Source organism: Eublepharis macularius, chromosome 17, assembly GCF_028583425.1.
Source record: "Eublepharis macularius isolate TG4126 chromosome 17, MPM_Emac_v1.0, whole genome shotgun sequence".
NCBI classification, from domain to species: domain Eukaryota; kingdom Metazoa; phylum Chordata; class Lepidosauria; order Squamata; family Eublepharidae; genus Eublepharis; species Eublepharis macularius.
This window is the reverse complement of record NC_072806.1, coordinates 27588869-27613916: the sequence shown is the minus strand read 5'-3', so window position 1 is coordinate 27613916 and position 25048 is coordinate 27588869. Positions and strand designations below refer to the sequence as shown.

General features: G+C 50.7%; 1 protein-coding gene across 1 annotated transcript in view; it reads right to left on the bottom strand.

Moving 5' to 3' along the window:
- DPH1 (diphthamide biosynthesis 1) overlaps nucleotides 1-24253 on the bottom strand; it is a 46306-nt gene extending 22053 nt beyond the window's left edge. Inside the window, exons 1-6 of the mRNA XM_055001523.1 lie at nucleotides 24179-24253; nucleotides 20809-20964; nucleotides 18903-18966; nucleotides 8310-8431; nucleotides 4646-4800; nucleotides 3016-3137 (exon numbers count right to left, since the gene is read on the bottom strand). Of these exons, the coding sequence (XP_054857498.1) occupies nucleotides 3016-3137; nucleotides 4646-4800; nucleotides 8310-8431; nucleotides 18903-18966; nucleotides 20809-20964; nucleotides 24179-24233 (674 nt within the window). The 5' untranslated portion in view covers nucleotides 24234-24253. The remainder of the gene's footprint in view (nucleotides 1-3015; nucleotides 3138-4645; nucleotides 4801-8309; nucleotides 8432-18902; nucleotides 18967-20808; nucleotides 20965-24178) is intronic.
- Nucleotides 24254-25048: the final 795 nt, after the last annotated feature.

The window sequence follows — 25048 nt, the reverse complement described above, 5'->3', positions numbered from 1 at the left end:
AGACTGTGGGAAGAGCTGATCCAGGAATGGGGGCTCACCCTAGTTGGATGAAGTTGCATTCCCACCCCCCTTATAAATTAGGTTTGCAGCTTGAGAACCGCAGCAACCTGGATGCTCAGCAGTTGGTTGGGAGTGCTCTGCTCGGTCATGGGCTGGGTGCTTTCCTCCAAGAGAGCTGATACGTCAACTGAGCCAGAAAGTCTTTGAGATCAGGTTATCTTTCTACCCACCTGCTTGGACGCTTAAGCGACCTCATGTTCCACCTCCATATTAGGCACAACAGGAGAGCATATGAGATAAGGTCTTTTTGGTGGTGGCCCAGGTTGGTGAATGCTTCCACTCTAAGATATATGTTCAGCTGGGTTGCGATGCTATCAGCTTAGTCCCCCCCGCCCCAGGATATGTACCCCTTGTTTGGGGGTTTTCTTTTAAAAAAAATAATTCACAGGTGCTTTCATTGACTGTTCTGTTTTTAAATTTCTCTTTTTGTGTTTCAAATGATCCAATTGTTCTGCAGCATATTAACATCATGATTGTCAGGCATTTTGAGGGTCGACTGGGGAGTATTTTAATAAATAAAACACACGCACACACACGTGCTATACCCAGGCACCTTCCCTGCAGTACGCGGCTCTGCATTTTCCCTCTTCTATATTCCATGGTTGTAATTAACATTTCTATCAAAAGTGAAGACTTTGAACTGGCCTCGTCCTACTGAACAGGTCCAAATAAAGGGCCGGTGTTTGAACCTTGAAACATCAGAGCTTTCCATCAGTCTTTAGATTGTGAGACAAGATCATTTGTATTGCCCATTTCAGACAGTACTGCTACAAAGTACCATTTTACGGGTGCCATTCTTCAAGATCGTGTAAGCTGTACCAATGTTTCCAGAGGCCTTTCTTTTTAAAAAGATTAAAATTGGTGCTACGTTTCTTTCTTACATAGTTTGAAGTTACTGAGAACAAATAACCTGCCCTCACAGAAGCCCCTCCCCTAGATGTCTCCTGACTGTGCCTCCCTGCTCTGAATGTGCCTCCCAGTTGAGGGTAACTCATGCAGAGACACAACAGTAACATTCTCTGAAGGCAGAGAAATCTGTTGTATCTCCATGAAGGCAGATACACACATGCTCACACTGCCCAGTCCTCTAGAGGTTGACTACAATGAGATTAGTGAAGAGAACCAGCGGGCAGCCTGCTTTGCTTCCATAGTCTTCTCTTCCTTGCCTCCTGAAGAGATGGGGCTGGTGTTCAGCAATGGAGCATACAAGCCTGGAACACTGGCAACCACTGGAAGTAGGAAGCACTCCGCAAAGACAAGGGCCCCTGGGATGGCAAGATGAGGGCTGGGCAGGCTCAGCCGTACAGTGGGGGTGCCGAAGGAAACCGGGATTTCCACATTTTAATTTGCACTCCGTGAGACAGAGAGAAAAGCCAGTGATTCTTATGGAGTATACAACACCATGGAGAAGAAAAGACACTCCCCCCCCCCTCTGAAATAGCAGACATTCCTCTCTCCTCTTGGTCCGGGGCCAGCTGGAAAAGGGCCCTCCCCCCTCCTGCAGCTTGCCCTTCCCCTTCCTTTGCTGTCCCCTCCCTCCCTCTGGGAGGTCTGCTATTTATTTTTCCACGGCTCCTCGGCATGATGTTCACAGTGCATTAAGCATTTCCATTACCTCCCATAATTAGGTGTGCGGAAGCTGGAGGCTCGTCTAATTCACTGTCCTTAAAGAAAATTAATGGGGTTGCTGCATCAGGCCCCAGTCATTCGTCTTCCCCAGCAGCCCCCTCCCTGCCGCCAGCAGTTAAGGACGCCTCCCTTGGTGGGTCGGTGCCCGGTCAGGAAGGGCAGGGGGGTCCAAAGGGCCTGCAACTGTGCAACTTACAAACTATCCTTGGCCAGGGAACCCTTTTTCCAGTTGCCTGCTGGATGGGATCTGGGGCATTTGCCAGGGGGCACACTTCTTCCTCTGCCTGGGAGGCTTCAATGCTGACCCACATGCAGTGGGCTTAGTGTGCAGCCCGCAGTCTCCTGCTATGGCACATTGCGGGGTGCAAGATGCAGCAGAATATGTTCTCTTTCAGAGAAGTTCATTCATTCTCAATATTATTATTTGGGAAATCCCAGTGATAGCCTCCCTTCCTCTGCTTCAAACCCACAATCCCTCCTCTCCTCTCTATATGCCTGCTGCTGATACTCTTCCTCAGACCCACCATGGCATATCACCAGGGCTTTTTTTCTGGGAAAAGAGGTGGTGGAACTCAGTGGGTGGCCCTCGGAGAAAATGGTCACATGGCCGGTGGCCCCGCCCCCTGAACTCCAGACAGAGGGGAGTTTAGATTGTCCTCCAGCTCAGCCTCAGCACGGAGGGCAATCTAAACTCCCCTCTGTCTGGAGATCAGGGGGCGGGGCCACCGGCCATGTGACCATTTTCAAGCGGTTCCAGAACTCTGTTCCACCGCGTTCCAGCTGAAAAAAAGCCCTGCCTATCACTATATTTGCTTAAATGGAAAGCAAATTCCTCAGGGCACTCAATTCTTCCAAATGATCACAAGAGGTCATGTGATTTCTCAATAACGAGTAAGAGGCATTCTGCACATGTTCAAGGGTTCTTGGGGGCGGGCAGTAAGAAAGATCTTGCTGGCAGCAAGCTAGCAGCAGCTGAATTCTACCTGGGCTGAGATGGTCCTCCTCTCTTGCAGGTATTCTAAAGCTTGGGAGTGGCCAGAGACACAAGTCCTTTGGCTGTTGCCTTCTGGCTCACGTCCAAGGGCTCACAGAGAGCGAATGAATCAGCTATGGAGTCCCAAGCAGCCCCAATTGTTTTGATTGCCAGTTGGTTGATTTAGATTGTATTAGACTATACTTTTACTGCTGTGAGCTGCTTTGGGTTCCTTTGGGGGGGAAAGCAGCATATCAATAAGATTTTGTTAGCATATTGGTTTTCTTCAAATTAAATTAGGAAGACAAAACAAGAGCCCCACCCCCAACCGCTGTTATATGATCATTACTCACACAATAGCATCCGTGTCCTGTGCCAGCCGCGGGGATGTACACCCTAATATCTCCCCAGGTGAGAGAGGCTTGCATTGTGGAGTGCAGACAGTATAATCTGAACGAAGCTCTTGAGTGGCAGCCTGTGAAAGGGAAGAGAAGATAGCAGAAAATGGGGAGGGGTGGACTACACCTAAGGAGAATTGCCCTCCCTTAAGTCTTTGTGGGGGGGGGTGTCTTAGCTGGATAGCCCAGGAGAACCTGATCTCATCAGATCTCAGAAGCTAAGCAGGGTCAGCCTTGGCTGGTAACTGGATGGGAGACCTCCAACAAAGACCAGGGTTGCTGAGGGAGGCAATGGCAAACCACCTCTGGTAGTCTCTTGCCATGAAAGCCCCACCAGGGGTTGCCATAAGTCAACTCTGACTTGAGGGCACTCTCCACCACCAAACCTTTGGGGTCCCTCCATGGGAGACACAAGAAAAGCCCTCTTGAGTCAGATCCTAAAAGGGCATAACAGCCCAGCCCTGTTTATCCAAACTCCGGCCAGCCAAGTAGCCCTGGAATATAGCCTCCCCTTTTTTGGCCTCGGTATCTGGGACTCACCCTGAACTGGATAGTTTAGGCTAGCCCAATCTCAGAAGCGAATCAGGATCAGTCCTGGTTAGTACTTGGATGGGAAACTACGAAGAAAGTCTAGGGTTGCTACACAGAGGTGTGCAATGGCAAACCATCTCTTGCCTTGAAAAAACTATGGGTTTGCCATAAGGTGGCTGTGACTTGATGGGGGGAAAGTGGGGGGGACTCAGAGATACACAACCTTTGAACAGAGAGGTTCCATTTAGGTAGCAAGACTACCAAATATAAATACAAGATCTATTCTGCACGACAAGGAATAGTCTGTGAACCCATCAGGAAGGTCGAAAGTATTGCAGAATGATTCCCCTCCCCCAATCCTGACCCAGAGTGGGAAACGATAACTCTCGGCTTTCTGAATGGAGGGGCACAGCGGGGCTCATTTTGCTGCCCCTCGATTGGAGAGTGACTGTGCCCTGCCAAGCGTGGCACCATTCGGGCTGGCTTACTGGGATCTTGCCGCTGCTCCAAGAGGAGCGTTGCCTGCGCCTTATCACCAGCCCTGACAAGGCCTCCGTTATAAGCAGCTGCTGTTTAACGCGTCAACCCTGCCGTCTTTAGACAGCCACAGTTTGAGGCTCCCATCCATCTCTGCCAACTTTGCAGGGAACATGCCTCGCCGCAAAGGCCCTGCCAGGGCCTCCCCACCTGAGGCCTGGTTAGCGCCTCAGAACTCTAAGCGCTTGGCTTTCTGCTGTGACAGCAACCAAACAGTTCCCCTCAGGAGAAGAAATGACAAAACAAGGATCTCATTATTGGGAACGCACTGATCCAAAGGTAAATGGCGGTTGGGGGGTTCAGGGCAGAGGGGAAATGGGCAGACCTGTTTGACCTAGCCTGGTGGAGGGTGGGGTGATTACGGCCAGCCTGCCCCCTCCTTTCCCTGCCACCCACAGATCAGCTTACTGGGCTTAAAGACCAGAACCAACAGACCCAGTGTAGAAGACATTGCCCCCGTCCTTCTCTCCCAGTGGGAAGCCACTCCCCAAATATCACTTTCCAACCCTGTCCTCACCTGAAGGGCAGTCACAAACTGAATCGTGCTGACCAGCGCCAGTTTGGACCCTGCAGAAAAGTTGAAGCGCAGAGTCTCCACAAAATGGGTTGTGTCAATCTTGATGTCTACGAAGATGTACAGCATTTTCAACCCCCATGTGGAATCAATCGGAACTGTTGGAAAAGAGGAGGATGAAGGCTCTTGTTTCTGAAGTGACCCCACTGGATACCCCCAAGGACAGAAGCAGAGCTGCCCATTCACCCACCAGCCCGCCTCCTTCCCAGCAGCGCATGCATGACTGACCAATGCACCCTGCAGAGTTCAGCATTCAGAAACCTGACATGCTCGGTTCTCCTTGCATCCCTTCTCCCCCCGCCCTGTCCCAGCTCATGTGGGTGGTCCATGCAGCCTCCCCACACCAGGCAGACAGGAAAGTCAACACTGGCAGAAAGTCGCTCTGGCCTCATCCTGTTAACAGTTGCTTTGCTCCTTCCATAAACAGGAACTCAGGATGGACAGCTAAAAAGGGCAGGGGGAATCTCTCACTGAAGTTCCATGTTCTCTTCTGGGGGACAGAATAGAAATCACCAGGTGTGCCTTGAGAAAAGAATGCTTCAAAGAAAGGTGCCTTCCAGTCCAAAGCACCCCTCCCATTGAGACTTCACCCTGCACCGCCTCCTCTCGATCAGCCTTGCTGGGAGAAAAATTCTGCATGCAGAGGAGGCTGACTGTTGAGTCTCTGCACGGGATATTGCTCCAGCCTCATCTTCTGCCAATAAGAAGGAATCATGCCTGGCACCCATGGATGATATTCCTTGCCATTATGACATGCACCAACGGTACATTTTTCAGTTTCAGTTCAGAAAACATTGAGCATTAGTAACCAGAGCAGTCAGGAGAAGAACTCTGGTGCCTTCACACCAATCGTGGGGATGCATGCTTCGGTTTGGCAGGAGAGAGAGGCAAGACAATCCTCTTCATAGGTGAGCATGGCATGGAGAGACTGGGTGTCCTCGAAGCAATTCAAAACATTTGCGTTTGAATGGCTGAAGGATAGCAGTCGGGCATGAAGAGGCTGACGCCTCTGCTACAATTCCCTGCCCTTTTAGTCACCCACAGCTCCGGCATCTTTGACCCACTCTGACACCTGGAATCCTCTGAAATTGTTTTTTTAAAAGACACCCTACAATTATAATGTATGCGGATCAAACTGCGCACTGTTTACAGACGCAGATTCTGAGCAATTCTGGCGTGCTTAACTGGGACGACTCTGATCCCCAGCCAGAGAGCTGCATCAATAAAAGAGCCCTGCGTTGAACTGGATGTTGCCGTGAGTGCAGCACCCCTGCAGTGCAGGCACTCAAGGACTGCTGCCGTGGGGAAGGTCACCTCGCTGGTCCCCTCCTCCTCCGCACCCTGCCCCTCGTTGACAAAGCAGCAGGTTGCAGACTGGCAGCTCTGCGCTGCAGCCACAAGAGGAGGCTGTGCTTCAACCTGATACTCCAGCGAGGGGCTCAGCAAATCAAGTCACTCCTCCCACCAGGCTACACTGGAAATTCATGGCGGGGTGTGTGTGTGGATAACACAAGCTGCCCTCTGCCAGCCCCTTCCAAAGACTGTGCCACCAGCTCATTCCTCCGGAAAAGATGGGCAAGAAAGGGCTCCTCTTACATCCTTGCGCTGAGATCCCTGCAGCTTCCCTCACCTGTCCAATCCTCTCCCCTCCTTCCTGCGTCCCCTCCCCTCTCCCCTGCAGTCTCCCACCCAGGTGATGCTCCAAGAAGACAGGCTGGCAGAGATGCAAGCCCTCCCCCTGCAGATCCACCTTAAAAGCCAACGCGGCCTTTTTCTTCCTCCTCCCCTCCTCCCTTCCTTGTTATTTTGAGCCCATTCCATCCTGGGTGGACTTCAAAGTTAGCAGCATCTGGGACAGCAGAGCAGTTTCCATGGCAACAGAATCCAGAGTACCCGTTCCGCCTAGGGAGCCAGTAACCGTTTCCTTCCTTCCTTCCCTCCCTCCCTGCTCTATGAGGCCTCCTCCTCACACTCAGCAACCGTGCCTGCCACAGCGCAACCCCCTGCCCTTCCCCTCCAAACCCATCTTCACAAGACTCTGGAAAACCTCTCCACCTCTAGGAAGGGGAGGCAGAGAGAGAGAGAGGAAGTCAGAACCCAACCCCACAGCCGCCCCATAAAAGCAAAGTGTGAAGCCAGTGCTCACAGAATTCAAACAGAGAAAGTGCAAGCATGCACAACATCACAGATCAATTTATATATCTATACATCACCAAGAGTCCCTACTTGTTGTCTCCCCTTGGAGACTCGCTTAGGCCTTAGCATGAGAACCACCAACCCTTTACTGGGAGGTTGGGGCATTTCAGGTTGATCTCAAGGGTCTAAGGGTCTTACTCTTGGGTCTTGCAAGTCATGCCATTTTGATAAGACAAGCATGCAAAAGGTGTCTCTCTCTTGGCTTCTCTCTGCTGCCCTGCAATGTACATGCTGTAGCGAAGGAGGGGGTTGAGAGGCCGCACCTGGTTTGGATGCAGCCCAAGCAAAGAGGCTTGAACAAAACCAATGGTCAGGATTGGTTAGCAGAGAGCTGATAGACGGGTGGGAGGAGAACTGATGCTGAATCCAAGATGATTGACAGAATTCTGCACTGTGCCAGATGTGAGATTCTCATGGGGTGGTTCTGCGGGGAGGCAAAGTACACCCAGCACTGCCAAAAACCATTCGGCAAACCCCCGATGCTTTTAAAGTGTCTTCGAACAGGATCCTTGGCACCGCGGGCTTGCTCCTAAGTAAGCGAAGGCAGGACTGCAGTCTTGCACGAGCATCTCTCAAGAAGGATTTTAGAACCATTGGTTTTAGAGCTTACACGTGTTCAGATTGGTAAGGCAGCCTTGTCACGTTCCCTTCCCCCCCTCTCTCTGAGCCGTCACTTTAGACTCCCCATAGATTTCCGTGCGTGTGTAGAGGGGCTAATTCATGCCTTCATTTCTGAGCGGACCATCCCAATTTGTTTGCAAAACGTCTGGCTAAAAAAACTCCCCTGCGAAGGACTTAAAAATAACTTTTTGCTCCAACGTGAAAGCTTTTCGGCTTTTTCAAGTTGCGCGTAAGACAGCAGCAGAACTACACAGGGACTGTTCCCGTTCAAATGCAAACATACAAAACAAGCCAGGGTTAACCCTTCTCTGGCATAACCCGCCCCCCCATCCCAGTTTCACAGCTCCTTTAAATAAACACGCACCACGTGGGCAGCACTAGTGGCTCCAACAGCTGAGGTCTGTAGCCCCCTCAGGCACAAGCAGCCAGGCCAGCAGACCTGGCTATAGTAATGCTCAGGCTGCCTTCAGATCTGAGAGCCCTTAACTCAGGCTGCCTGTGACCCTACAGATCACTGTGCCAGAAAAGCAGCACTCCGGTGTGGGGTGGGGAGTGGTCTCTCAGCTCCTCTGGGGTCCCAGAACCGGCACTGAGCTGCTGCTTCCGTCCCCCCACTCAGTGGCCCAACTAAACCAAGACACAGGCAAGGGCTGCCCATGTACTGCAGCAGGCAAAAGGGGCAGCAGTCCCATACTCTGCCAAAGTACAGAACAGAAGCTATTGCTATGGGGGCAGGTAGAGAAAGAGGCACAATCTGAATGCCGGGCAGAGGCCAGCCCGGGCCACGTACCCAGACAGCTGTGGCCGTAGTGCACCAGGAAGTCAGCTCCCAACGCCCGGGCTGTAAAGTCATCCACGCAACAGGCTCCATAGGTCACATCGCCCATCACAACAGCTTCTGCTCCAGTGAACCTGCAAGAGAAGGGGAGGAAGGGTGCTCAGCGAGTCCTGGGGCCAGCCGGCCTCCTTTTCCAGTCTTTCCACTCAGCCTCATGGCAGCAAAGATGGTGCTGGGGCCACGTGGACACCCACGTGGCTGGATCCAAGAAGCCTGCCTTCAAGCCCCTTCCCTGCCCCACACTGCCTGGCGCATCCAGCTTTATTTCCCTAAATGAAAAGACAGGAACAAGCAAGAGCATCTGCCTCCCAGGATGTTTGGGTGGGGGATTGAACAGAGACCCCAGAACATTTGGGTGGGGGAACAGGGGGAGGAAGAAGTCGTCCTCCTGAGTTAATGGGCAAATGTCTTCCCCCAGGCCAAGCAGCCAGCCCTAGTCCAAGTCCTGGCCGGATCATCAAATTGGAGGATGCTAACCTGCCACCTTCAATTGGGGGAAGACATTTGCCATTCAGGGGATTACGCACTCCACAGAATACATTGCCGGCACATGGCAAGGAGCACGTTCTGCTTCTTCTGCAGCATGGAAGGCCCAGCCCCAGCCCCAGCCAGAAGCCCCACTGAACACTCACTCCCTATTCTTCCATGGCACGGGGAAGAAAGAATGACAACCAGGAGATACGGCCACTGAAGACTCGACTCCCCTGGACCAGGCTGGACCAAGGTCAAAGGGTACCTTTTGGAGCTCAGGGCTCCTGCTGGCAGTGGATGGAGCTGGAGAAGGGACAAGGAAAGATTTGGGGGTGGAACACTTTCCCAAATGTCTTATTTCTAAAAAGGTCGTTATTTCATGAAATTAACAACAATGAAAGCGTGCCAATAAGAGGCAAGCTTGGGAGTTTCAAAGTTGTAATTTATGTTTTTCAGGCAATTACCCCTAGAAATGGAGAGAATGCTTGTACGTTTTATTGATTTGTGCAAGTCAAATCAAAACCAAACTTAAATTTCTTATTTATATGTTTCCTCTCGCATGGTGGAAGGGATGTTGCAGTCCCGAGCCTGATATGGAACTAACAAGCAAGGCAGATGACGAGGCGCCCCAGTGAATTCCGTAGATGAGATCAATTCTGCTGAAATAGATGAAAGACACCCACGTCAATGGCCTACCATGCACCGCTCTTTGGGTATGCTGCAACTATTCAACAGTTCTCGTTGCCACTGGACTTTTGTTTTATTTTGCTACAATAGAACTGACACAGCTACCTCTTTGCAAACAGTTTTCACTGCCTTTCCCCCTTAAATTTAAATATTGCAAAGGAGGTGTCTTTAACTGTTATAAGCATTATTCCAATAGAATAATTTCCACATCGTGTTTTGAATATAACATTTAAGCAACACTCGTTTGGTTTTTCCCCCCTATTCAGTTCTAGTATTTGTTGCTACTGGGACATTCATACAAGGTTCATTTTTGTTTACTAAATACATCGAAGTAAACTTGCTAAATCGGATCACATTCTATTTAGGGCATTGGAAAAATTTCCATCTCAGCTCAGATTATTCAAGAAAAAACCCCCCATCAACAGGAACAAATAGGGATGCCAATCTCCAGGTGGAGACTGGAATTCTGCCATAATTGCAACTCATCTCCAGGCTACAGAGACTGGTTCCCCTGGAAGAAATGAAGGCTTTGGAGCATGGACTCTATAGTATCATGTCCCCATTGAACGCCTTCCCCAGGCACTGCTCCAAATCTTCAGGAATTTCCTAAGACAGAGTTGCCAACCCTATGCACAAGGGTTCAAGGGTAAGCAATCTCTTTGTTACGTAGCCTAGGGCAAGTGAGCCACCGAGCACTGGGAGCAGGTCTGCCCAATCTGATGCCATCCTCCGTCCTGTATCCAAAGAGGGCTCCGACAGACGTAGCTCTCAGCAGCTCCTAGCCACAAACCACAAGCCCCTGAATGAAGTCCCCAAGTGCCTGAGAACAGAAACTCAGGCCTCCCAATATTTACAGCTGCCCTTTTTAAACTACAAAGCGCTCTGCAACATTTGCAATTCTCCTGCACACAACAACAGTTTTTACAGAGAGGGAAAACGAAGCTTGAGTGAAGGAGCTCGAGCCCAAGGTCGCGAAGAGAGGCAATGGCAGAGCTGGGTTTGAACTATGGATTTCTAAATCCAGGGCAAACATTCCCCAAAGTAGAATTTAAGAAAATAAAAGTGCAAGCTTTGCAGTGCGGTGGGGCAGTGATCTACATCACCCGTGGCTGACAAATCCAGCTGGTTTCTCCTAGCTGTGTGCTCGGAATTCGTGCCTATGCCATTATTCACTGAGATGCCCCAATGCAGTTGTGTAGCCCAAGGGAAAGCCAGGTCTGTCCTTGCCTCACAAAACTACGAGGAACTGCTCCCGAGAATGGCTCGCACTCCTCCACAGCTCCATTTATTCCAACAGCATCTGCGCAGGAGCGCTTCCTCCGGCTTTCTTCCTATTACCTGACTGTCGATAGATGAAGCAACCCCCCCACCCCCTGAGTTCATTCCTCATTTACGCTCCAAACGCTCATTTTTTTTACCCCAAGGGGAGAACGCTGGTCACAAAAGAAGGAATGAACCCCGATACGTCTTGCATCATTTTTCAACAACTGGTTGGCTCAATGAGACTCTCTCCAAGTAGGTGTCCATTAAAAAAAAGAGAGAGGCTTGAAAATTGCCTGCGGCAACATGGCAAGAAAGGAAGCCCAGATTTTTTTAGAAATAAATGCCAGGGTGGAGCACATGCAATGCTCTTGCCACAAGCGCCTCCCCTCAGCACAAGAACTGGATGCTGCCCAGAGCTCTCACCCAGCAAAAGGACCCTGCCTGACTTCTCCTGCCCCCTGCAGCCGAGCCTCTCATTTGCTCCATCTGCTAAATTGCCACTAGAGGTGCGGGGAAGAGGGATGCTTCATTCAAGAGGTTGGTTATCCCTTTCAAAGGCCTGCATGGCCTTGGGTCCTCCTGTGAGCAAGACTGCCTCTCCGCTATGCTCGGCCATGACAGCTTCACTCATCTGAATAGGACCTTCTGTGGGTGCCACGCTGTGATCATACGAACACAGGAAGCTGCCTTGGGCTGAATCAGGCCATTGGTACATGAAGGTCAGAATTGCCTGCTCTGAGCGGCAGCAGCTCCCCGGGGTCTCTGGCAGAAGACTTTCACATCACCCACAACCTGATCCTTCCTGGAGGTGCCTGGGATTGAACCTGGGACCTTCTGCATCCCGCTGAGCCATGCCCACTCCTCCTTCCTCTACGTAGCTTAGCATTGCCTGCTCTGACTGGTAGCAGCTCTCCAGGGTCTCTGGCCAAGGTCTTTCACACTGCCTACCATCTGATTCTAAACTGGAGATGCTGGGGATTGAAGCTGTATGCCAAACAGATGCCCTGCCACTGAGCCATCGCCTGTTCCCCAAGACCAACAGCCACCCATGTACGTGCCTCTTCTGTTGTGGCCCCCACTTCGTGAAACCACCTGCCTGAGATCAGGAAGGCTCCTGCGCTTCTGTCATTCCATACGCGATGTAAAACAGAATTGGCCAAGAGGACAGTTTTATTAAGGTAATAGGTTTATATTATAACGGAATGATTCAGGAAGGTGTTTTAATAGAAGGAATGGACTGTAGACTATACCCTCTGTGCACAAAATGTATTATCCATTTGCTGAATGCATCATCCTGTTCCTACTGCATTGTCTTCAACTTATGTAATACCATTTTCTGCATTGTTTAACATATCATGTCTAATACTTTTGGCTTGTTTTCAAATTTCTGTAAGCCTACTCCAATCGCATTACTTATTAGATGTCTCATCTTAGCAACTGCATTGACTAAGACTGTGTAATCCACCTCGGGTCTCCGGGAGAAAGATGGACTATAAATGAAATAAAAAAATAAATAACGTGAACAAAAATCATGGTACAGGGAAGTGGCTTATCAGCCTTCTCCCAATAATGTCACAAGATACGCAGATCGCTTGGATTAAAAAAGGCCTGGAGGTACCATTCTGCTAACAGCCCCCCTCCCCCATCCAGGGTTAGCAGGGCACAGAGTGGGCGCCCAAAGGAGAGGGAGAGAAGAGGGTTATCTGCATGCAGGTAACAAAGGGGGCTACTTCCTTCTGTCCTGCACATGCAGCCATTCCTGGGATGTGTGTACCGGATTCAGAGGCTCAACAAGGAAACACAAAGGCATGCTCAATGCTGACAGGCCAAAGCAAATAGAAAAGGGAAAAAGCTAATCTGGGAGGCTTAGTTTTGGTAGAGCTCAGCCTCAAACTGCCCTTCCGAGGCAGAACTTGGACCCAGAACACTGGAATGTATTAACAAAGAACATGTACATGTGCAGAGGGCCCAGAAAGCCGCATTCAGAGGCTGGAGCAGGGCTTCCGGGCAGCAGCAAAAGACAGAATGTCTCGGGAGAAAAGGGGGGAGAGTTTAGCCAGACTGGCAAAAAGGAAAGAAGCAAACAGGAGCCCAGGGCTCAAACCAATCTGCGTAAGCAGGCGATGCTAGAATTTCAGGCCAGCAAGGCTCTTCTCAGGACGGACTATATTCAAGCTCAGAAAGTAAGAATGTTTGATACCGGGCGAGAAATCCAGCACCTTAAAAACACTGGGTTGGATCCAGACTAACATTTCCAAAGGTGGTGGAACTTTCCCTCTGGGAGGAAAGCAGATCATGAGGAATGACAGAGCAGGGAATCTTCAGCAGGAAGTCAGTGGAAAGTGCCAGTTTAGTCTGGATCCAACCCATTAGTTTTGTTTGTTTTTAAAAAGACGCTAGTCCTGAAGGTGCCCTGGCAATTTCTGGTAGCCTTTCAGATGCCAGAGGCAGACTAACTTGAATTCCCACAGGAAGGAAAAGAAGGAACGAGTTTCTTGCATTGCCTCATGAGCATTAGAACAGATTATGCAGAATAAGCAAATGTATGCAATTGTGCTTGTTTTGCATAATTTACACACACACACACACACACACACAGCAGAGAATTCAGGTAACCTTGGTTCAAAGTTTCGGTTGTGCTAAAAGCACTTTTTTAAATATTCTGGGCTCTGGCTGTTTCCCATTCTTAACTCCCTTCCTCAGGACTGGAAGGAAAGGCTGGAGAGAAAGGCCCCCTGTCTCCACTGCCGTCTATCTCTGCAGACAAATCATGCCTTCCTGTCCGGCTTCTGGTCTTCTCAGAAGCCCCTGCTGGAGAACTGGATGCTAGGGGAGGGGCTGTGGCTCAGTGGAAGAGCCTCTGCTTTGCATGCAGAAGACCCCATGTTCAATCCCCGGCATTTCCAGTTACAAAAAAAGACCAGGAAATGGGCAATGTGAAAGACCTCCCACTGGAGATCCTGGAGAGCAGCTGCCAGTCTGAGCGGGCAATACTGACCTCGATGGACCGATGGTCTGATTCAGTATAAGGCAGGTTCATATGTGATTGACCAGACCTTTTGGGGTCCAATCCAGGAAATCAGCTGAAGCACCTCCAAGAAGCCTTTTTGTATGACCCCCCCCACACACACACACAAGCAGCCAGCACAGAATGCTGCCTCTGCAAGCTCTAACCTCATTAGGTGGGGGTGGGACTGGAGAGAGAGAATAGGGCTGCGTGTAATTAGAATAAGGAGCTTGCAATTTCTCAGCAAATGGATTGCGGAGGGAGATGCTCCTTCTCCTGTAACTCTGCAGTTGGGCTATTTGTGGTTACACACCAGACTAGAAAGGATGCTAGACTTCCAGTCTCCCCCTGTCCTAGCAGGGGGAGAGAGCTGAGCACCGATACTTTCATTGGTGGGGCCCTCGTGACTATCCCTCCAGGACCAAAGCTACACAGCATCCCTTCTGCTGGCAGCCTTCCACAACCTCCATTCAGTTCTACCTCCTCCACAACTGCAGACTCCATCCAATCAAAGCCTTTTCTCTCTCTTAACAACATTCACGGCTATGTGTAAAACTACAGCAAACACCCCCAAACAACATCCCGGAGCCAAGGACCCACGGCCAGCAGGCAAGAAACCAGGGACCATGGTAGAAATCCGGTGATAAGAGACCTTCCCTTGGAGAAGAAAGTAGAGCCTTGCTCTGCCCTCCTCCTTTCTCCGGCCACAGAGCCTCACTTTTCCTTCTGGAAAAGGAAAACCAGACCTATTGAAGGCACAGGAGGCGCAATCCCTCCCATACTAGAGAAGGGGAAGGCGACGGTGGACAAGCTGTTCACATGAAGTAGTCAAGCAGAAGCCGTGGGGGGGGGCGGGCTCCCCAACATTCCCAGCTCCCCCAGCAAGCACACGTTGACACCAAGACCTGTACCGGGCATCAGTACTCCCTTTGACCTCTGTGACTGCCCTGTCCTGGCTTGTTTGGGGGGCCTTTAAAGTTCCTGCCAGAGCTGCGTGTTCCACACTTTGGCAGACTAGATACGTGCCTACCCTGCCAAGGAGCACCAGTCTGTATGCTTTGCCACTTAACTCTTGGCTGCCCACCCTGCAGAGGAGAGAACAGGAAAGCCTATGCCCTGCTCGGCTACACTCTTCAAACCTGCACACGTACACGAGCTGCGCAACAGCAGAGGGGAGAATTCCTCCCACCCACCCAGCCCCACCACAAGGAGGCAGCGGCAGCAACAGCAGCTGAATAAGCCAGGATCCAAGCAAGCAGCACTGAGTGCCAACCTGGCCCTTTGGGCATGCTCTGGCATTCCTAAAGCAGGTGCCCGCTGCCCCCAGCCTGGCCGTGACCTCCACACCCACCTCACTTAAGGTCTAAATATTTCATTCGGAGCCGACTCCAGAGCAGTCTTGAATATTAAACACAGCAGCAGCACGGGAGGGGATGCAGTTTAGACGGCAGGCCCACGATGCTTCTCTGCATGGTAATCACCACGCTGGCTGTCGGAAGGGAAGAGCCGATGCTGCCCAGCAGCACAGAACAGCCCTTTCAGCTACGGCCCAACCAGCTCCTAACTCACCCCACATGCAGGGAACGAAAGCAGCATGACAGAGGTTTATAAAACAATGCGTATGGTAGACAAAGTCAACTTCCTTCTCCCATAATACTAAAACTTCACCCAATGCAGTAGATTCAGGGGAGATTCAGGGCAGAACCAAAGGAAGCCCTTTGCACAATCCTTCATTAACCCTTCGGAATTCATTGATACAGAATATAATGAGGGCCGTCGTCTATTCCATGATCTGTAAGGATCTTAACTGTGCCCCTGTGGGTGGGTGGGAATTGATTTGGGCATATGCAGGCTCTTTCCTTTGCATCGCTGCCCTTCTTCCAAATGAAAACAACACTGTCTTTGCAGAAGAGTTAGCCGTGTTAGTCTGTAGCAGCAAAATAGTAAAGAGTCCAGGAACACCTTTAAGACTAACCAACTTTATTGTAGCATAAGCTTTCGGGATCCACAGCTTCGTCGAGGCATCTGACGAAGAGAGCTGTGGCTCTTGAAAACTTATGCTACAATAAAGTTGCATCTGACGAAGGGAGCTGTGGCTCTCGAAAGCTTATGCTACAATACAGTTGGTTAGTCTTAAAGGTGCTACTGGACTCTTTACTATTTCACCATCTTTGCAGCATTCCTGTTACAATGACTTTATTTAGGATGACCGTGTGTTTCCCTATCCTTTTTTTGAGGAGGGTTTTTTTTTGTAAAACAAACCATTTTCCCAAATAAAATTGAAGTTAAAAACACCACCCCAAAAATCATTGATTACAGGTAGGGTTGCCAGCCTTCAGGTGGTGGCTGGCGATCTCCTGAAATTACAACTGATTTTCAGGCCATAGAGATCTCTTCCCCTGGAGAAAGTAGCTGCTTTGGAGGGTGGAATCTATGGTATTATATCCTGCTGAGCTTTCTCCTCTCCCAAACCCAACCGTCCCCAGGTTGCACCCCAAAAATCTAACAACAGGTCTAACAAAAATCTAACAACAGGTCTGTCAACAGTTCTTAGCCATGAGAGCTAAACTGAACCTGCACATCCAGAGAAAATGAAATTGGATCTCAGGTGAGGGGAAGGAAAGCTTTGGCGTTTGTGCTCTGCTTGGAGGCCTTCAGGGGCATTTGGGCTGGCCACTGTGGGCAAGAGGATGCTAGAGCAGGTCAATCATTGGTGTGATCTGGGAGGCATCACCTGACACTCTTTGGGGGACAAATCACAGTTCAAGGAGAAGAATTCCCCTGAGATCTTGGGGAGAGGGCATGGCTTAGTGGCAGAGCTTCTGCTCAGGATGCAAAAGGTCCCAGGTTCAATTCCTGCCATCTCTAGTTAAAAAGGACTCGGGAGAAGGTGACATGGAAGACCCCGGAGAGCCACTGTTTGAGCAGACATGATGACAAACTCTGGTGGACCAGCGTTCTGACGCCAATTCATCCTAAACATCTAGGGGCTTGGAAGGGATGACCGGGACATTTGGGGTTGTTGGTTTTTTTGTAAAAGAATAAATATTTAAAAGTGCCTGTAATGTTTGCTTTCACTGTCAACAACAAATTTGTTTTAAGCCTAGAACACACACACCACATGAAAGCCATCCTAACGCTTCTGTCTCTCTGCAAACCAAACTTGTGTTTGCGCAGAGAAGCTTTGTGGGGTTAAATATTTCAATATTTATTTACTTCCTATGGTTAAACAAAGCAAAGCAAAACAAGGACATCCATTCCAGAGGTGCCAGCCCCCAAAGAGTGAGCTCTTTTTCTAGGCTCCTGGGTGTGACTTCAGGCCCTCCGAGGTCTGAGCAGTCAGAGCTTAGCAAGTTGCCAGTGGGCAAAGAAACTCTGCCCATTCAGTGGCACTTCTTGCAAGGCCCGGGCACAGAGGGTCCTGGAGTAGCAAAGGAATTCCTCCAAGGTTGCTTTCCTTCCATTGGCTGACCACCAGCAACTCTCCAGGCACTCAGGCAGGGACAGACCCTCCTCAGCCTGGCTCCTTGGGAATTTTTTAAAAATTGGAGATACCAGGGCCTGAGTCTAGGGTCTTGTGCATGCAAAGTCTGAACTCACTCATGAAGGAGCTCGGGAGAAGAGCTAATCTCTGATCCAGGTGGAACATTAAGCACACTGTGCAATGATTAAAAGCTTTCATGAAGAATTAAAAATTTGCTCTACAGAGAAATTTCCCATCCTTGGGACAAATTAGAGAATTGAACAGCATAATTCACAAAACATTTTCTTTTTGACATCTAAGATTCTGAAAAATTGGCGCAAGTAATATTTTGTAATTGTAAAGAGATATCAATGTGCTGACTGGCCAGTGAGGGGGCCAAACGGGATGGGCTTAATGGATTTCCTTTGGTTGCATCCCCGGCATCTGATACTAAGAGGTAGACTGCCTTTGAACATGGTGGTCCCATTTAGCCATACGTGTTTAGAAAGGCATTTCGGGGCTGTGAGGCACGGATAATACCTCTAGCCCTTAGTCTTTGAGGATACAAGAAGTACAGGGGCTTGTATTGTAAATCACACATCTGCAAGTCACAAGGGGAGGGGGGGGGTCCAAGAAGTCAACGGCACGGCTGGCACGTGGCACAACCCGGCCACACCACCCCCTCCTTCCTTTGCCTTGGCAACAACTGAGGATAGGGCAGGGAGGATAAGAACCAGCTGCTTCCGCAGGAGGAAGTCACGCTTCAGGTTTCAGTCAGATAAAAGGATCGCCATAATCAGCTGCCTTTGAAGTCAGAGACTTAAAAGAGACCCCATGCTGGGAAAGAGGCGGCTGCTCTTAAAGGAACAGGGACAGCCAGAAAGGCTGCAGAGGGGCTTTGCCAAGCCATTTGCTCCTCTGGCCACAAAGGGGGCAGCATCAGAGGCCCCTTTCCCAGCATGGCCTGCCACCACCTCCCCACCCTTTTACAGGCCTTGGGCTGAGTGCAGTCAATAGCATCTGCCTCCTCAATTAGGCGTTGGCCTAATTGACAGAGACAGACCACATCAGGAAGACACAAACTTGTTCACGCACAAGCCTTGAGCCACATTCAGGCCCCAAGACCTCAGCCAAGACAGCCAAGACCTCAGCCGGAGAAACGCTCTGCAGAGGTCAGGCCCGATCCAGGACCCCCAGTGCAGCTCCCGCCCAAGGGCAGCCCCGGCTGCCCACCAGTCCTACACTCACAAGCACTGATTTGATAAACTTGTTCCATTTTTGACCTAATGCAGAAGCAGCTGATGGCCTCAGTCCTCCCATTACTTCAGGCAGCAGAGCTGAGAGAGCTGTGACTCCCTCGGCCGGGCAACCCAGATTCAGTTGCTGCTCCTTCGAGATGCCCTCCAATCGGTCATCCCTGCCTTCAGCTTCCCACACACTGAAATCACTTGAGTGGGGAAGAGCTGCCTTTTTCAGCAGCTCTGCTCCACGCCGCATAAGTTCTGACACCTCGGGCTTCGCAGAAAGAAAAGCTGCACCAAGCGTGTGAATCCCAGCATCTCTCTCTCTCTCCCACGCATGCTGTGCTCGGCTCCACCCCATCCAAGCCAGCACGGGGCACCTGAGAAAATCCCACCCTCCCTTCCCCTCTTACCTCTTAATGATGTCAGCAAGGGTACAAGCAAACAGGAGGAGGCCTTCAGGCATCTGCAGCGCCACTGAGACAGAGAGAGAGAGAGAGAGACCACATCAGGAGGACACAACCTTGTTCATGCACAAGCCTTGGGCCACATTCAGGCCCCCCAAGACCTGAGCCAAGACACTCTCCCATGGAACTAGGCTTTGCAAGCTGAGATCCCAAAACATCCTTCTTTACTTTGTTGACCTCAAAGAACTATTTTTCACAATACATCTCACTCTGGCATTTGTGACTTCAAGAACGTTTCTGGGCATATGCACATGTCTTTGCATTCACAGCCTCACCTCAATGGATCTGGGACTGGGCCATCTGACCTCAAGGCCTGCCAGAGCTTCCAAACTTTTGGCTTAAATTTAACCCATGGACCCTGGCCTGAGTTGGACTAGGAGGAGCATTGGTGATGCTGGCACACGGGGATGCTCATTCCCATGGTAGAAACACAGCAGGAAAGAGGACAGTGGAGGGTTAAGCCCTCAGAACAAGCCCTGTGCTTGTTCTCCCAGGGACAGGAGAGGTACTTCGACACTGGGCCGCCTCCCCAAAACGTTCCAATCTGCTGGCACAAATTAAAATCGCACAGACACACCAGATTCAGCAGCAGGCCACCATCCCAAACCAGTGTGAACATGACATCCAGCAACTCTGCATGTGGCGAGCTTTTGGAATCTGAGTTGTTAATTGGGCCGAAGAAGCCCCTGCCTTTGACCTCACCAACCTGAACGGGCTTGGGCTTTCCCCATTTATTTTACTGTTTTAGACCTGCTCCTGTAGGCAGCCTCAGCCTTTAGTAAGGCCTGCCTGAAATGCATAACGAGACCAACAAGGAGAAATCCCACCCTAACCGACTAACTACTGAAGTTCAAATCAAAAGAATATGCAAAACTGAATAAACGAAAATGAATATTCTTACGTACAATCAAAGATTCTAGGTTACGATGGGATTTCTCCTTGTCGGTCTGGCTATTTTCTGTAACTCTTTTCTATGGTTGAAATCCATAATGTTCAGACCCAACCAGGGAGGATGCTCAGAGCTGCCTCCACCTCCCCCAAAACCACGGAGCCCCGTCTTTCTGATCTCCCTGCGAAAGGAACGATGGAACACAGGAATGGTCAGCTGATCTTGAGTGGCACCTCTTGGCAGCCAGTGGAGCTCCAGCTGATGAGTCAATGGAACTCTGTCTCTCCCGCCCCCCGCCCCCCCATCCAGTGCTATTGCCATCCTAATGGACAGACCAATCACTGGGCAGATCCATCTTGGCACGGCCGGCATCAGTCTGCAATGGTTGCATGAGTCACTCCCAGCACCACATAGCTACAACCCTGCGCCCCCCAACACACTCATTCACAGCTACAAACCCCCTGCCTCTGGAATTGGGATTCCCTACACAAACATAATAGAGCCAATGTGACCAGCCAGGATGGCTCAAAGAGTAGTAGACAAGCTCATACACCCCTTCCAAGCTGTTCACAGAGAGGGGTGATGATGATAATAATAATAATAGTAGTAGTAGTAGTAGTAGTAGTAGTAGTAATAATAATAATAATAATAATTGTGCTTATATACTGCTCTTTTAGACAAATTATTGCCCTACTCAGAGCAGAGAACAGAGTGAGTGTTATTATTATCCCCACAATACAGATAGGGAGCCGGTGCTGAGAAGAGTGGCTTACACAAGGTTCATGGCAGTAGAGGGATTCGAACCAGCAAAGTGCTGAATTGCAGGCCAATGACTTAACCACTATGCTACAGCGTCTCAGGGCACATACATCCTCAGTGGCTCCAAGCCAGCCAACAAAGGCTGGAAGAAGAAACCTCCATCCATGCCAACAGCCTCAACTGCCCTGCAGCCAAGGAGCTCACCCCGTTTCGCCTGGGCCTGCCGGATTCGCCACACAGTCTTGTAGATCTCAAAGTTGTAGTTTGAAGGAAGGGCTTTCACAGCTGCCTGGAGTTCTGGGTCTGACAGGATCTCTTGGGGGATCTGGTGAGCTACTTGGCGTCGTCGGGCCTGGCGAGCTGCAAGAGAAGAAGAGCAGTGCTGTGGATCAAGTCCAAGTGGACCACACCCTTTCCTGCTCTCTCTCCCTACCCTCACAGCCAACCACTGGAAAGGGAGAGGCAGGCTGGACACAGTCAAAGGGGCCCTCCTGTTTCTAACTACATTCTTTGACCCAAGAAGTATAGACAAAGCCTCAGCTGGGAAAAAGAGGGGAACCTTGCAGGTGCTCCCCTGAATACTGTGCAGAGAAGTCCAGCAGGGCGGCTTGACTGCCAGTCTCTCGAGTCTCAAAATCCCAGGCAATGAGCCACAGAGGCTCCACGTCTCACCCAGAGGAAGCTGAACCGTGAAAAAACATAGGACTGTCCACCCTGTGCTTGGAGTTGCTACCCCAATCGTGAACTTTTCCAATCCTTTTTTAAAAAAAATGAATAGTCGAGACTTCTGCTTCCTTTGCTGTCGCCACAGAAGAACTCCCGACAAACCCATTTTGCAGACAGAGAGAGCAGACAGGCAGGACTCCAGGGGCAAGTCCCAGAGTTCTAAGGGCCAAGCTACACATGACGAATGACACTTGAACAGCAAGTGTATTTCTCCCTGTTCACTTGCCCTCCACTCAATCCACTTGCCGTTCAAGTGTCATTCATCATGTATAGCTTGGCCCTAAGAAGCCTCAGGTAAAGGGCCAAGCAGAAGCTGGAAGCCCTGCCCTGGTTTACCCCCAACCAAGTAGGCAGTGGCTAGTCGTCCGGAGAGACATCCTCGGTGGCTTTTCTTTGGGGTGGGTGTAAGAAGAGGTGGGGTTGCAACTTAATTTGGCCCTCTGTTTAAAACCTATTTTTTCAGCTCTGAGAAGAAAAATTATCATGGCAAGAGGGAGTCACAAGGAGCACAGATGAGAAAGAGTGAACCCAGAGGAAGAGCCCCCGCCAAGGAAAAGCCCCAATCCTCACTCGAGGTGCTTGTCACCGAGACTCCCAAAGAGCACCCACCTCAATCGAGGCTTGATACCAGCAGGTCAATGTCTCCCCTGCCAGCAGAAGACACCCCCCCCCCAAGCAGAATTTCAGGCAGATGGGATCTCATGCCAGCAGGAGGGTACAACTAGGACAGGCTGAGTCACCTTTGGGACTGGGTGTTCGCCATCCTCCCACAGGGAGGGGATCAGAAAGGTCAGGAGGGCACCAACGGTTTAGTCAACTGAAAGGGCAATCTGCTATTCTGGTCTTTCTCCACCCCCCACCCCCCACCTCTTTAGCACAAACATGGATCTGTGAATCAGCAAAGTGGCAGCATTGCCAGAGGACACAACTTGGCAAACAGTTATATTTAGGAGGGGGGGCTGTGAGAGAGGAAATTTGGGGTGGGGGCTATTTATGCTTCGATATGACTATGCCCCATGGTGAACAGGTGCTGCTGCCGTAGGAAGAGGCCAAGAAGCAAGCAAGACTGACTCACACACGGCTTTGCCCACTCACGGAGGAGAACAGGCGAGCTCTGGGCCCGCCCAGCAAGCTGTCAGGGCCGACACAACCAGAACAGCATCACATGCAGAAGAGGCGAAGAGCGGCTCGTGGCAAAGCCGGAGCAGCTAGATGGTATTTGAGAAGGTGGGAGGGGAAGCACCACCTCTGCCACAGATGCTCCGAGCGGCCTTGGGCAAATCACCTGGTTGTTCACTCTCCCCTTTCTGTGCCTCAGTTCCCCAGCTAGGAAATGGGAATAAGAGCGATCAACCCTCCTGGCATTTGGAGTGCAAGGTGGAACAACCACAGAAAAGTCCAGTAGTAGTTCAAGGGAAGAAAGAAAGAGCATTTGGGCCAGAAGAAGTCCCAAGCATAACTCAAGATGGCCCTCATGAAAGGTCCAAATTATTCCAAGACCCCAAAAGCACAGCACAGGTTTTTAAAAAGAAGTAATGCTTATTTCCATTGCACTTTTATTATCCTGCCCTTTCTCCCAGGAGGATACACACATTGCTCCCATCTTCCATTTCATCACAACAAGCTTGGAAGGTAGATTCGGCTGAGATACAGTGAACAAGCCCAAGTTGGTCTATTCAAAAGCCACATTTTATTCAGTGGGACTTCATTGTGACTGAAGTCACCTACTGCTCTTCATGGCTGAGTGCAGATCTGAACCCAGGTCTTCTTAGACTCTCTCAACTGCAGCATCAAACATTACATGTAGCTGCAAGCTTTAATCCTCTAAATCCCACCACCCCAAAAGAAGACAAATTGTTCCAATTCACAGATATATGGTCAAGGCAGCATGACCCAGAGGCTAGAGCACATGTGCACAACCACTGATTTGGTTGTCTAGGACAAGTGCGAATCAATCCAGGGGGCCAAGTGGGGAAGTGTTACCAACACCAGCTCTCTCTCATGCTTCAAAACCACAGGGTTAGGCCTGAGCCCCTGCACCTCTTCTAGAAATTGAACAGAGAGGAGCCTTGCTTGTGAAGACGTGCCAGGAAAATCAGTAAGTAAAATGTTCATTGGGCTATTAATTTCTGCGACTTTATTTGCAAGGCTGTACTTCGATACAGATACTGTGCCTCAAGAGCTTCCTCTGCCACAGAACCAGTCGTGGTTCACATGCAAGAGAATGAAGTGGGAGAATGGACTACACCACTCCAGGCCTGAAGGGGGAAGAATCCCGCTTTGATTGATCCTTCACATCAAACCATCCTTGCAAATTAGCATCCTTGCATATCCAAACACAGTAAGAAGAACCCCCCCTTCCCCCCCCCCGTGCAGGTTTTCTATTTGCAGGGATAGAAAAGAGCAAGAATCCAGTTGCACCTGTAAGACTAACAACATTTGTGGTAGGTTGTCAGCTTTCGTGAGTCTTGCTCATATCCTCTTGCTCTTTTCTATTCCTCTTGCTCTTTTCTACTGCTACAGATAGACCAACACCGCTACGCATCTTGATCTACTCGCAGGGAGTTTTTAAAGTGAGGAAAGCATTCCCCTCAAAAAGCGATCCTCCAACTGCAGCATTAAGAGTCGCGGTCCCTTCTGCCACGCCACTTCACATGCGTAGTCCTGGATACCTCGCTAATCTCCTGTCCTCAGGCCTCTTCTTGGGAGCAACCATGAGAAAGTGGCCTGCATCACAGGGCTGCTGCAGCAACCCAGTTTAGCTCCCAAGCCCCCTGGAGAAGCCCTTTGCAGCCAGCTCCTTTCTCTTCCCGACACGCAAACGTAAGCCAGAGAGGGTCCCACTCACCTGGGGCCGGAACAGACGCGACTTTCCCCGCTTCCGCAGTGGCAGAATCCTCCATGGCTGCAAAACCCACGTGGAGCCGAGAAAGGCATCGCCAAAGGAGCGCCGAGTGCCAGAGCCAGGCAGCAGCGGGAGCTGACAGAGCGCATCGAGAAGGAGCGTTCTGCCTCTTCCCGGCCTGTACGGTTCAACCCCAGCCGGATTTCCCCGGGCATCGGTTTCAAACGCTCCGTGTTTAGCCCTGCGTCATTATGCATAAGTTTCCAAGAGTGGGCGCGAAGGGCTTTTCCTTCCCTCCCCCTCTTCCAAGACGCTGGGCAGTGCGGGGTCTGAGCCCCGGGCCCTCTTTGGAGAAATTAAGCACCCCGGCAGCCTTGCTTGGCGAACGTGTGGCTGGCACGTGGCCCTCTACGGGAAGGGAGGCGCTGGCGGCGGTTGCCAGGTGGCTCTGGAAGCCGCTTGGCACCATTTCTTCTTGCCAGTCCCAGAACTTGGACGGCCGCCTGCCAAGCCCTCTCGTCTCCTTTCGATCGCACGTCGGGGCCCTGCGAAGCCTTTCGCGTGTCCTTCCCCAACTGCATGGCTCAGATCTGTCACGAATGGAGCAATGAGCAAGGCGCGACGCCCGTCTCCTGGAAGAGGGAGCTCCGGCGGGAGAGATCAGCCTCCCAGCGTGCCAGCCGAGCTCAGGCCTCTCCCGATCCCATTGCAATCTGCTGCTTCTGGCCACAGCTTTGGACCAGCAGAGGTTGAGTGAGGGCTGCAGTTTCGGCCTCCCCAAGAACCGGGGGCCTCTTTCGCACTACAGGAGACAGAGGTCGGGCATATGGCTGGGGCTGGATCGGCTCCTCAACTGACCGCCTGCTGCAGGGT